Source organism: Dipodomys merriami, unplaced genomic scaffold (assembly GCF_024711535.1).
Source record: "Dipodomys merriami isolate MVZ:Mamm:240054 unplaced genomic scaffold, mDipMer1.0.p SCAF_5, whole genome shotgun sequence".
Classification (NCBI taxonomy): domain Eukaryota; kingdom Metazoa; phylum Chordata; class Mammalia; order Rodentia; family Heteromyidae; genus Dipodomys; species Dipodomys merriami.
This window is the reverse complement of record NW_027206068.1, coordinates 56,548,998-56,560,427: the sequence shown is the minus strand read 5'-3', so window position 1 is coordinate 56,560,427 and position 11,430 is coordinate 56,548,998. Positions and strand designations below refer to the sequence as shown.

Here is an 11,430-nt window from a genome sequence, read left to right as displayed (position 1 = left end):
ACAGTATCCAAGGCTGAATCTGAAGTTTGAACAGTACTTTGTATTCTCTAGTAGACCACTGGACCATAGCATGAATCCCTTGCAATGTCCTCTTCTGTTTCAGCCAGAAAATTACTTAGTAATCTATCCTTCAATAAATTCCTAGCAGCACAAAATGGCCTTTTAAATCAATAATTTAATATTTCTATGTAGACTTAAAGTACGTGCATACAAAGATTTTGTGTACTAGCTTTAGTTTTACATACAATTTAAATATTCCATGGAGGAAGAGGAATGCATTAATTTATACATCTCAACCTATTTTCTAACCTAATTGGTGGCACGTAATGTAGTATGTTTCTATTTATGCTGAATGATATACATAATGACTATTTATAATATTTCTCAAAAGAACTCATGAGAGAAAAAAATTGTCTGTAAGTTTCAAGTTTTCCTTATCAGCCTCCTGTAGAGCCCACACAATTCCCTGTAAATGCAATTATTTCACAAGTGTATGTTGCAATAACCTGTTAAAAGTAGTACACAAGTTGTTATTAGTGAGCTAGAGAAAGATAAAGGCCCAGAGCAGCCATCAGCCTCCTTTGTTTCTCTGCAATCAGGCCCTCCATATCCCAGGTAACAATGACAGGAAAATTTCTCGGCCATCACTGCCAGGTCTCCCTCAGAGGCTCTTCCATTCACAATAAAGTCCCCATCCTCAGAGGCATCTATATAGTAGCTTGCAGAGTTCAGGTGGAGGTAATCTGGGGCTTCCCACACCTTCCGTATGCACCTCCCATTATTCCTGAAGAGGTGAACACTGCATACCTCAGCCGCTCTGGTCACATTGACTATGTAACTCCCCAAATCAGAACTCACAAAGCGCTTCACTTTTGTACAGTTGGCCTGCAAAAGTAAAAACATATGAGTTTTAGTGCCTCTTCTGCTACTGAGCTGAAATTCTAGACCCATTAGGTAGCTCTTTGGATATGACTGAAACCAGACCGGCTTGGTTTCAGCGGGTGAACTCTTAGGCTCCTGGACACCATAATCATGGCTTCCGGATCCAAAAGGAAGAGAAGATCAGGGACAAGAAATAGAGAATAGTTGAAGTCTAGCAAGTGAACAGGCAAATGATACCTAGAGGAGCCACGTAAAAATATAAATTAGAGGAAGACAATGTCTTTCTTCTTAAGCTTACATGTTAACAAGTGTGAATGGAAAGAGACAAATCTGGTGGACTTTATCTACTTATCAGATATGTGGTATTTTTAATGGTTATGTCAGAATCTGAACATCCAACTGTAGCCTTATGGATTTTCTTGTCAATTGTGCTTCAACATTACCTTTTCTATACTTGTATATACAGCTGGAATTCAAGAAAACTTAGAAAATGGCTGTGTGTGTGTGTGTGTGTGTGTGTGTGTGTGTGTGTGTGTGTGTGTGTGCACGTGAATGTGTATGCACATCCTATCATGTGTTCTAAACTGACCCCAACTACCTCAAGCATATTAATTCATGATGAAGTGTTTCTCATAAGTCTCATGGGGAAGGAAGTTAGGAATTGAGCTTCTCAGTATTTATATTATTCATATAGGTAGACAAAAGCATGTCACTTCATGAATATGTCTTTATAGAAATAAATCGAACTGGTGACACTAAAAACAGTGATTATTGTGGACTGGTAAAAATTTGGTTTAATATTATAATTCAAGACAAGATGTGTTATACTGTACAGACACACAAGAACATCTGGAAACACACAAAACTTTGTGATTAATATGGATTATGGAAAATAAGAAAGATTTATTGAAATATACAATATGCCCGCTGAGTGAAATTTAAGAGACAAATTTTGCTTTAAATCCTATTAATTTTAAGATAATTTCTCTAGAAAAATAACTTCAATGTAATGGCCAATATCCATCTGTCTCTGCTTCTCAAGTAGGATATGATACAGTTCATGTTGTGGTTCAATAAAAGGGCTCCAGTGCCCGATTATCTGTGGTAAATGCCATTTCCACCACTAACTAGCCTACATCACTCTTACCCTGTTTAATGTCTTTGCTTGTGTCCCCTGTCTATAAATGAAGATGTTAGTCCTTCATATGACCAGCAATTGAGCAAAACCTAGACAGCCACAAAAGATCTCTTGGCTGCTTTCTTAGGTAGCATAAAGCAAATATACAGTCAATATCAGTGTTATAGTTACAACATTTATAAAAGAAACGACATGTGTGGGGTTATGTAGTTGGCACTGATTTGGATTTTGGTCCTAAAACTGGTTTGCCGTGGGGGTCCTAAGTCTTTGATTAGAGTAAACGCTATAGGATAATAAAGCAAATACTTCTACAAGTAATCAAAACACCTTCTTCAAGATCCTGCCTTACCTCAGAGGATGTTAAGTTCATATCTCCCCAAATTACAATGCCTGCAGCTCCCAGGGCAGCACTTTCTCCTATGGTACTAATTAGATCTTGCTAGATGGAAGAGAAATCAGTTCACCATTAATTTTAATATAAATCAACCCATCAGTGATTAGAATTACAGGACATGCTCATGTACTCCACAGAAATTATTCTTTACTTTCTTACAGTAATACAAACTCTATAATCTATCATCATATGTAACAGCATAGAAATTTTCTTCAAAAATCTAAAGAAAAATTGACATTTTGTCATGCAGAATGTTATATTGAAATAAGTAGACTGTAAAATAGTCATCAGAAGTTATTTATTTAAAGTTGATTGGAGCATATACACATAAACTACCTATATGTATATATCCACAAACAGAACACTAATGTTTTTTCCTTCAAATACAATCATCTCAGTCACTTTTCTTATCTGTTTTTCAATATGTCCCAACCTCCACAGTGACTAAGAGAGGCTACACTCATTTTGATTCCCAAACCAGATAAAATGATTCTGATTCATATTTGATTTCTAAAATCAAGTATGTTTAATTTTGAAGTAATTTGTTTACTATGCTTTAGGACACAGCTAACAATTGCAAAGCCACCATTATTTTTCCTAATATGGTTAAGATAGACAAAACAAGATTTCAGCAAGAGGATTTGGGAATTTTCGTTTTAAAGGTTATTGTGCATGAGTGTGTGTGTGTGTGTGTGTGTGTGTGTGTGTGTGTATGTGTGTGTGTGTGTGTGTGTGTGTTTAAAGGTTATCATGAATCTAGAGTATTTTAGGGATTCCTAAAATACTCTTGAGTGTGCATACCTGCTTATCTACTTTATTAGATAAGATATATTCTCCTTGCCTTTAGGATACAAAATGTGTGTCTCCTTTACTACAAAAAAAATGAATTTCTCCCAGGTAGAAATGGTAATTTAGTAGAAAACAAGAGCAAAAACTTTAAATAGTACTGTGTCTTGGCCACTTCATCATAATGTCAATATTGAGAGGTGAGTCTCCTTTTCTAGCACTTCTGTGGTTCACTACTCAAAATAAAGGTTTACAATTCCAATTTTTAAACTTCTTTTTTTTTCTGGCTATTGTTCTGGTAATTTTCAAAAGGTGGAGAGCTTTGGGGTTAAATTGATTTTCCACTCAGGTGCACATCTCTTTTCATTTCCTAGGATCATAGTGCTGGCTGAGAAATGGAAGATCTGTTGAGGCCCAAATGAGATGCTGTAAATGAAAGGATTTTGAAAATTGTCAATGGTCTGATGAAGGGAACTGGAGGAAAAGGGGAAGAAGAGAAAAAGTCTACTCAGACTGCAGACCCAACAGTCTGTATCTATCAACTCTACAAAGGCAGGAGGGAGCAGAAATTCTCCCTTGACCATTAATCCAGACTCAGCAAATGCGGAAGCTACCATTGTTGTGATGAACAAGAGGCCCACTGTGGGGTGCTAAGTCTTACTAATGAATTTCCTTCACATGTTAGCAGGAGGAACACTGGTTAATTACAAGAATAAAATCTTAACTCTCCAGTGGGGAAGATCTCTTCATCATCACCATCATCATCATCATTGTCATCATCATCATCCTCACTCTCATCATCATCGTTGTCATTATTATTACTTGGCAGTAACTGAGTTTGAACTCTGGCTTTCCAGCCTTGCTGGTGCTCTGCCTGGGCTTAGATTGGTTATTTTTGAGAGAGGGTCTTGTAAACATTTCTGCCCTGGCTTTCCTTAAACTCCTATGTTCCTGACTAAGAAGGATTATAGGGTGAGCCAATAACATCTTGGTAATGTTAACTATTTTCATAAAGCCCGTATTCTGCCAAGGTTGCATTTATATGTAAGTAGAATAGGTAATTTCCATATAGAATGATGCATTAACTGCTCCAGTGTTTGTTGTTTCCCTCAGGATATAGCTAATGTTTAAAATTCTTAGGTATCCTATGACTAAATTCAAGTCTTTGGTACTGTTAAGAAGTGATGCCATACCACCTATGTTTCTTTAGTACCTTAAATTTTTGTATGCCTTTTCTCACTTGCAATTCAAAAGCTTCTGCTAGGGCAGATAAAGAAGGTAATACTGTCTATTTTTCATATTAAGGTCTTGAATTCCCGTGAGAACTGATACTTACTGAACCCTTTTCCTAATCTTACTGTGCGTACTCTTAAAACACAGGCATTTCTGAGAAAAGTCAGATATGAAAGCCCTCAAGTCATTTAAATTGGTTAAAAGTGAAAGTCCAATTTTTCTAAATTTCTGTAGCAAATTTTTATGGTGGATAGAATTCAAGGATGTATTTCCTGGTCTGCTAAAACAATTGGAAAATACGTTGTCTTCCACAAGAGTATTAAAAAGGAAATGAGGCACAAACTTGTTTCTTCTTTCCTCTGACAGAAGAAAGACATTTCAGCGGCTATCACTACTTTATAAACAAGCTGACCTAAGGTTTGCAGAATGTACTCTGTCCCTTAAAGTGACTTATTTCTTGCAAAAGCAAATTTTTATCAATAAAAAAAGAGAGAGAGAAGTCATTTGAACTCTATGTAAGAAAAGAAGAGTCACAGACAAAGGGTGTAATTAACTCTCAATGCTGGAGTCAAGATTTAAATACTTTTGTTTAAAAATTCTGGGCCAATTGCCAGTGGCTTACACCTCCAATTCTAGATAGTTGGGAAGCTTGAAATGAGAAATTGTGGTTCAAAGTCGGTCTTAGCAGAAAAAAATTCATGAGACCCCCTTCGCTGAGGTTAATGGCATGTACCCATTATTCCAAGCCATGTGGGAAGCTGATATTGAAAGGATCATGGTTTCAAGCCAGCCTGGGCACAAAAATCCAGAAGACTATCTCAATGGAGGAAAGCTGGACACAGTGGTGAGCACTTATCCCACCAACTACCCTGAACCTACAGAGGACAGTTTACGGTCGAGGCACACCTGAAGAGAGACTTCATTCTAAAAATAATCAACAAAGGCCAGCCACCCATGGCTCCTGCCTGTAATCCTAGCTACTCAGGAGGCTGAGATCTCAGGATCATGGTTCAAAACCAGCCCAAGCAGGAAAGTCAAAGAGACTCTTAACTCCATCTAAATTACCCACAAAACCAGAAGTGGAGCTGTGACTCACATGGTAGAGTGCTAGCTTTAAGCAAAACAATTGCAGGGAAAATGTCCAGGTCCTGAGTTTAGGACCCAAGATCAGCACACACAAAACTAAAACAGCAAAGAAACAGGGCAGGAGATATAATTCAATAGATTGTCAGCCTAGCAAGCTTAAGGCCCTAAGTTCAAAGTTCAGTACTACCACAAAGGAATAAAATATCCAGACAGTACTGATCGCCTATCATTCTTCAATTACATGTGACTGACTTTTGGTGTAGTATTGAATGTCACATCACAGGGAAGGTGCATCTTTCCTCATGAATAGTGTCAGAGGTCACATTTTGCACACTCTACAGGTGCACTATTTTCCTCTCTACTGACCAGCCTCATCTCTGTGTGCTTTTGCAAATACCCACTGGTCACAATGAAGTCTACACCCATGGGCTGCATAAGCTGCTCTTTAAGATGCCTAGTACTCAGAAGGGCTGTGCTTCTGTTTTATCACAGGCTGGTAGAATGGTGGGGGAAACAAAGAAGGTATGGTTGTTAAAAATATATTTAACTTAGTGTAATATATATCTTCAGACGCAGCCCCATTATAAATAAAAAAGCCTGAACAAATTTCAAGTCTTATCAATGTAGGAAATTTACATGCAATTATCTAAGTCCAAAGATTAGAAGGTCCATTACTTTGACAGAAAGTTTGTGTGCTGAAGTGGCTTGAGTAGAAAGGAGAAAGAAAATCTGGTTGAACATTTGCTAACTTCAAAGTATGGTATTTGTGAAGTCTAGGGTAGTATGTATTAGTTCACTAAGAGTAAACAAGCAGAATAAATGTTTTTATTTGAGAGTTTTAACATAATGTCTCGAATCTATCTACTTACGATTTAAAAATTGAATTTAGGCTGGGTGCTGGGGGCTCACTCCTATAATCCTAGCTACACAGAAGACTGAGATCTGAGGATCATGGTTCAAAGCCAGCCCGGGCAGGAATGTCCGTGAGAATCTCACAAAACCAGAAGTGGCACTGTGGCTCAAGTAATAGAGCACTAGCCTTGTGTTAAAGAGCTGAGGGACAGTGCCCAGGCGCAGAGTTCAAGCCCCATGATTGCCAAAAAAAAAAAAAATTTAGAAACCCACACTCATCTACCAATATTCCATCAGTGTGCCCATAAAAGCTACAATAACCCAGATGGCTTATGAGTCCCGTGTACTTTTGTAAAAAAATTAAAAATATAAATAAATGTGATAAAATCACAAAACATGAAATATGCTATCTTAGTCATTTTTAATGGAGAACTAGGTAGCATTAAAGATACTGACATTGTTATACTCCTCTACGGGTTTTATGAAAGCCTCTATTATTCATTTAAAAGAAGACCCTTATTTCCTTTCTTTGTTTGATGGTGAAGACAAAACAACAATATTTTTCATCGAACTTTCACATGCTGGAATGAAGAACTCACTTTAAAATATCCTTTCTGATTTTCTAACCTGTCCACTACCAACCACTTCAACAACATTATACAAGAGCCCTATTTGCTCAATTTAAAGATGTGCAATTAAAGTTAGAGAGCAGAAAGTAATTGCTGGTATCACACATTAACCCCTTCCTGCCTTTTTATGATCCTCAGATGGAAAGTAGTGATTATGACTAACATTTGACTATTAAAACTCAATTTTGCAGTACAACATAGTGGTACATGCCTGTAATTCCTACACCCAGGAGACTGAAGCAAGAGGATGGAGAGTAGAAGGTCAGCCTGGGCTATATAGTTCTTATCTCAACAACAATCAGTTTGCAGGGATGAAAAATCTAAGTAGAGCAATATGCTAGCAGGAACTCTACGCAACATCCCATTAAGGGTTCATTCATCAAAAAAGTATAAGTAACAAAGAAAGGTCCCCTTTCAGAATCCTCCAGAATTAAGTAAGGTGTTTCTTACCTTAGAAAGAAAAAATAAAGGTTCTTCTCTGTATCCCAGCCTTGTGTAAACAAATACAGGCAGGGCATATTCATGGGATGTCATGGTAGAAATTCTCAGGGATTCATGTACCCGAAATTTTGAGAATCGCAAAATAGTCTCGCTGTCTCTAAAGGATCTCTTGACACCAATAGACGGATATAACGCAGCACTGCTGTTCCAAAGCCAAGACAGCTCATTGTTCCTCAAAACTTCCTCTTCTGGGCATGATCCAGTATAATTGGGAGCATAAACATTGTAATTGTGGCAATCTGGATATAAATAATAACCCCAAAGACCCTTAGGGCGACTCTTAATTCCCAATTCAATAGTTTCCTTCATGAAAGCCTTAGCACTTTTTTCAAAGGTTGCTCTAGCTAAGTATTCCATATCAGTGGCTGATAAATTCTCTTGCATATCAGCAATGAGCTTCCTTGATTTCTGTCTGTAGACATCTTTCATGTTCCAGTTCCTGGCCCACTGCGGACGCCAGTATTCCCAGTCAATGACTGCAAGTCCACTGAAATCTTCAGTAGGAATGTAATGCTTAATGTCTTGATCAGCTTTTTCCAGATGGACTTGTAAGCTTACATTTTGGGGGAGACCTCCATTAATGGGAATCCCTTGTGATGTATACCACGGATAATATCCTAATCTGTTGACATAAAATATAGTGACATTTTGGCCTCTGGCATTGGCCAGTGGACTTCCAATTACTTGAAACATTTTCAAGTTCAAACTTAAATTATATTTGATCAAACATTGATCTGTTGGAGCATTCCAAGCTGCAATGAAAGGTTTTCTTTGATAAATTGGAAGTCGAGCAGGTTTTAGAGAAGAAATAGACTTCAAAACAAAAAGCATGAGCAGCCATGCCATAAGGTGTATTGGTTGAACAAAACAAAGTCTTAATTGTCCTTCAGGTAATAGTTTCATGATAGGGCAACAAAACTTATGTTTAGTATGCCCTCAGAGACCTGTGGAGAAATTTGATTTTCTATTAGTGATTATTCTAAGAAAAAAGATTCAAACATTGAATGCATGTGATTATTACATTTCAAAAGTCCATTTGACTTAAAATTTAAAGAGAGCTATAAAGTGACATACAAAAAAGGTAGTGATTAGCCTTCTATTTAGAGGTAAGTATGAAATTTAATGAATGTTTATAGAGTACCAAACCCATGGTCCTTACCTACGAGGAACTCATTTGTGATAACTAAGCAAGGCTTATCACTGACAGCTCAATACAATTTTTTTTTGCAACCACCACACAAAGAAATGATTGTGTTATAAATCAGCCAATCCATTCTGCCAGCTTTGTCTTAATTTAGATCACAACTCTAAACTCGTGGGCACTTGGTGTGATCCTTTACACCAGTGTAACAAGGGTACTGACCTTTAAGATTAGAGCAAATATTCAGAGAGATTCCTAGGAGCATCAACTCCTAAACTGACATCAATTCATCTTCTCCTTAAACTGTGAGGATTTAAATAGATACCCTAAAGGTCATAATCCATAAGAATTCAGTAGAAGCAATGTTTTATTTCCAATCCCTTAAAATGTATGATAAAGTGATCATTTATGGCTAACAATAAAAATATACTCACACCTATTTATCAGAAACAAGACAAATCAGACTCACTGAAGTCAAATACAAGAGAACTAATTGTTAATCTACATTCTAATAAAATGTATTAGAGCAATACAAATAAAGACACCTTTTTATTTCTGATTGATTTATTCTCTTCTGAAATATCAGTGCTCACTGATTTTGCTTTATGTTCTCCAGATGAAACAGAATATTTGACAGTCTCATACATATATAAAAACAGAACTAAGTAATTTGAAGAGATGTGTTGCGTTGGTGTAGATGTGGGGGTGAATGAAGGAAAAGATAACACTGACCAAGATGCGTTCTACTCACAATTTGACATGTTGAATTGCATAACTTTTTAAACACAAATAACAAATTTAATATTAAAAAGCAAATAAGATTTAAAAAATTAAAAAGAAATAATAAGGTAGGCTCCTCTATTGGATGTTCCTACAATTTTTATTGAAAACTAAAAACCTATGGTTTTGTGATATAATTAAGTCCCATCATTCATCATTAGATACAAATGTTTCCTTAACTATTTCAAGTCATTATCAAAGAACACTAGAGTCTCTCCATTTGAAAAAATTTTAGAACTACAATATTAATATGGCAGTTCATAATTGCATCCTTGCCAGTCTTAAAACTAAGCTTAAGTTTTGCAAATATATGAAAGTATCTATTTCAGGGTCACTTCTGTGAATGGAAAATTTATGTCATCCAAGGTAAAAGGCTATATTTTTATGAAACAAAAACATTTCGTATTTTAGACTAAATCTAAAAGGAGATATAAGTCATATAAAATATATTTTTGTCTTTGTCATATTTTTGTTTTAGGATTTAGAATTTCTTGCATCCAAGATCGACAGCTTTCTGCAAAAGCATACAAAGTCTTAGGACCTTAGTGGTACACTATTCTGAAACCTGACAAGCAAAAGCCCTTTTCAAGAAATAAGGACTTCATTCTCTTAATTGAAGAGAGCACCACCAACCAGAGCTTTGTAATAGAGCACTCTATTCTGGCACATAAATATGAAGAGAAACATGTGTGGAATAAGTAATTATGGGAAAGGAAATCTAACAGTGGTTAATGACTTGGTAGGAATTCTGTAGGAAAACTGACTATAGGCTTGGAGAAATTGATTAGTATTATGCACTACACAACAGATTGCACAATACCAGTATATTGTTTGTTCCAGCTAAAAAATATGCCATAGAGTAAAAGTTCTTCTCTGGCTGTAAATATGGCAAAACTCTAGTTAAAAGACCAAAATATTTGGAAGCATTAAATAATGGGAAAATATGCCTAGGTAAGGCTTTTTCATTTCTTGTCTATATTATTGTTAGTGATTTATCCAATGTCTAAGAACAACTAAGGAAAACAGTCAGCTCATCAATTTCAGATCACTTTCCTTGGATTTGCTTAAGCACTGTTACCTAATTGCATAATCTAGTTACACAAACCCAGTAACTCAAAAGCCATAAAAACAGATTATAATCTCCTGTTGTAGTTTTGAGAGAGCAGTCTAATACAGTATAAAAATTACAAACTGTTTAAATCATAAATCTTGGGTTGGACTATGTACCCCAGCAATAAGTGTTTTGGAATGTCTATCTCAAAAACCATTGCAATTCAACCGGATAAACATCGGTTCTTAACTTAGTCAATGCATTGTCTTAAAGAAATATAGTTTCTTGAAGAATGGGATACATAATTGTTTTTCAAATTCACATTTTATTAGGGAACATGCAATTCTTTCATGTGAGTCTATCCAAAATATTAGAACTGGGCTTAGTGCTTGGGTAAGATGATTTAGTCTGAGAAAAAGATAACTAGAGATTGGTAGACAATCACAATATCTGCAATTCTATTATATGCAGAAAAAAGTCAAAGAGTATGCTAACCCAAGGAGACTGGGGCTTTAAAACACAAGTAATTAGGTAATTAATCCTAGCTACTCAAGAGGTAGGCTTAAAGCCAGCTGGTGCAGGAAAATCCCTAAGACTCTTCTCTCCAATTAAACATTAGAAAATCAGAAGTAGAGCTATGGGTCAAAGTGGTAGAGAGCCTTCAATGAAAGAGCTCTGAGGGACAGCACGCAGGCCTTGAGTTCAAGCCCCACAACTGACACAAAAAATGTAATTATAGATGTAGATGTGTGTATAGATATATGTACATATATCTTTACTGAATTTTTAATGCAGTTCCCAAAGAAGAATCAGATTAACAAGTTTATTGCTAAAAAAAATTGCATATTATTCTCAAAAAAGTAATGAAGACTGTACATTGAATATCTACACATGAATTTTTGTTTTTGAAGTTCTCCCAACATCCTCCAGGTAACAATTTTTAATTCTTTCTTAGTT

The 11,430-nt window shown here is 36.1% G+C and overlaps 1 protein-coding gene across 1 annotated transcript; it reads right to left on the bottom strand.

Moving 5' to 3' along the window:
* Window positions 1-483: 483 nt before the first annotated feature.
* Window positions 484-8,404, bottom strand: LOC138810123 (hyaluronidase-4-like). Its single transcript, XM_069997295.1, has 3 exons — window positions 7,451-8,404; window positions 2,370-2,459; window positions 484-885 (listed from the first exon to the last, which is right to left on the bottom strand). The coding sequence occupies exons 1-3, from the start codon at window positions 8,402-8,404 to the stop codon at window positions 484-486; spliced, it is 1,446 nt and encodes a 481-aa protein (XP_069853396.1).
* Window positions 8,405-11,430: the final 3,026 nt, after the last annotated feature.

Bases quoted from the DNA above. Each gene is read 5' to 3' on its own strand.
- LOC138810123 (XM_069997295.1), bottom strand. From the start codon at position 8,404: ATGAAACTATTACCTGAAGGACAATTAAGACTTTGTTTTGTTCAACCA. The intron at 2,460-7,450 runs GTAAGAAACACC...TCTTCCATCTAG, and splicing joins CTTTATTTTTTCTTTCTAAG to CAAGATCTAATTAGTACCAT. The intron at 886-2,369 runs GTAAGGCAGGAT...TTACTTTTGCAG, and splicing joins TGAACTTAACATCCTCTGAG to GCCAACTGTACAAAAGTGAA.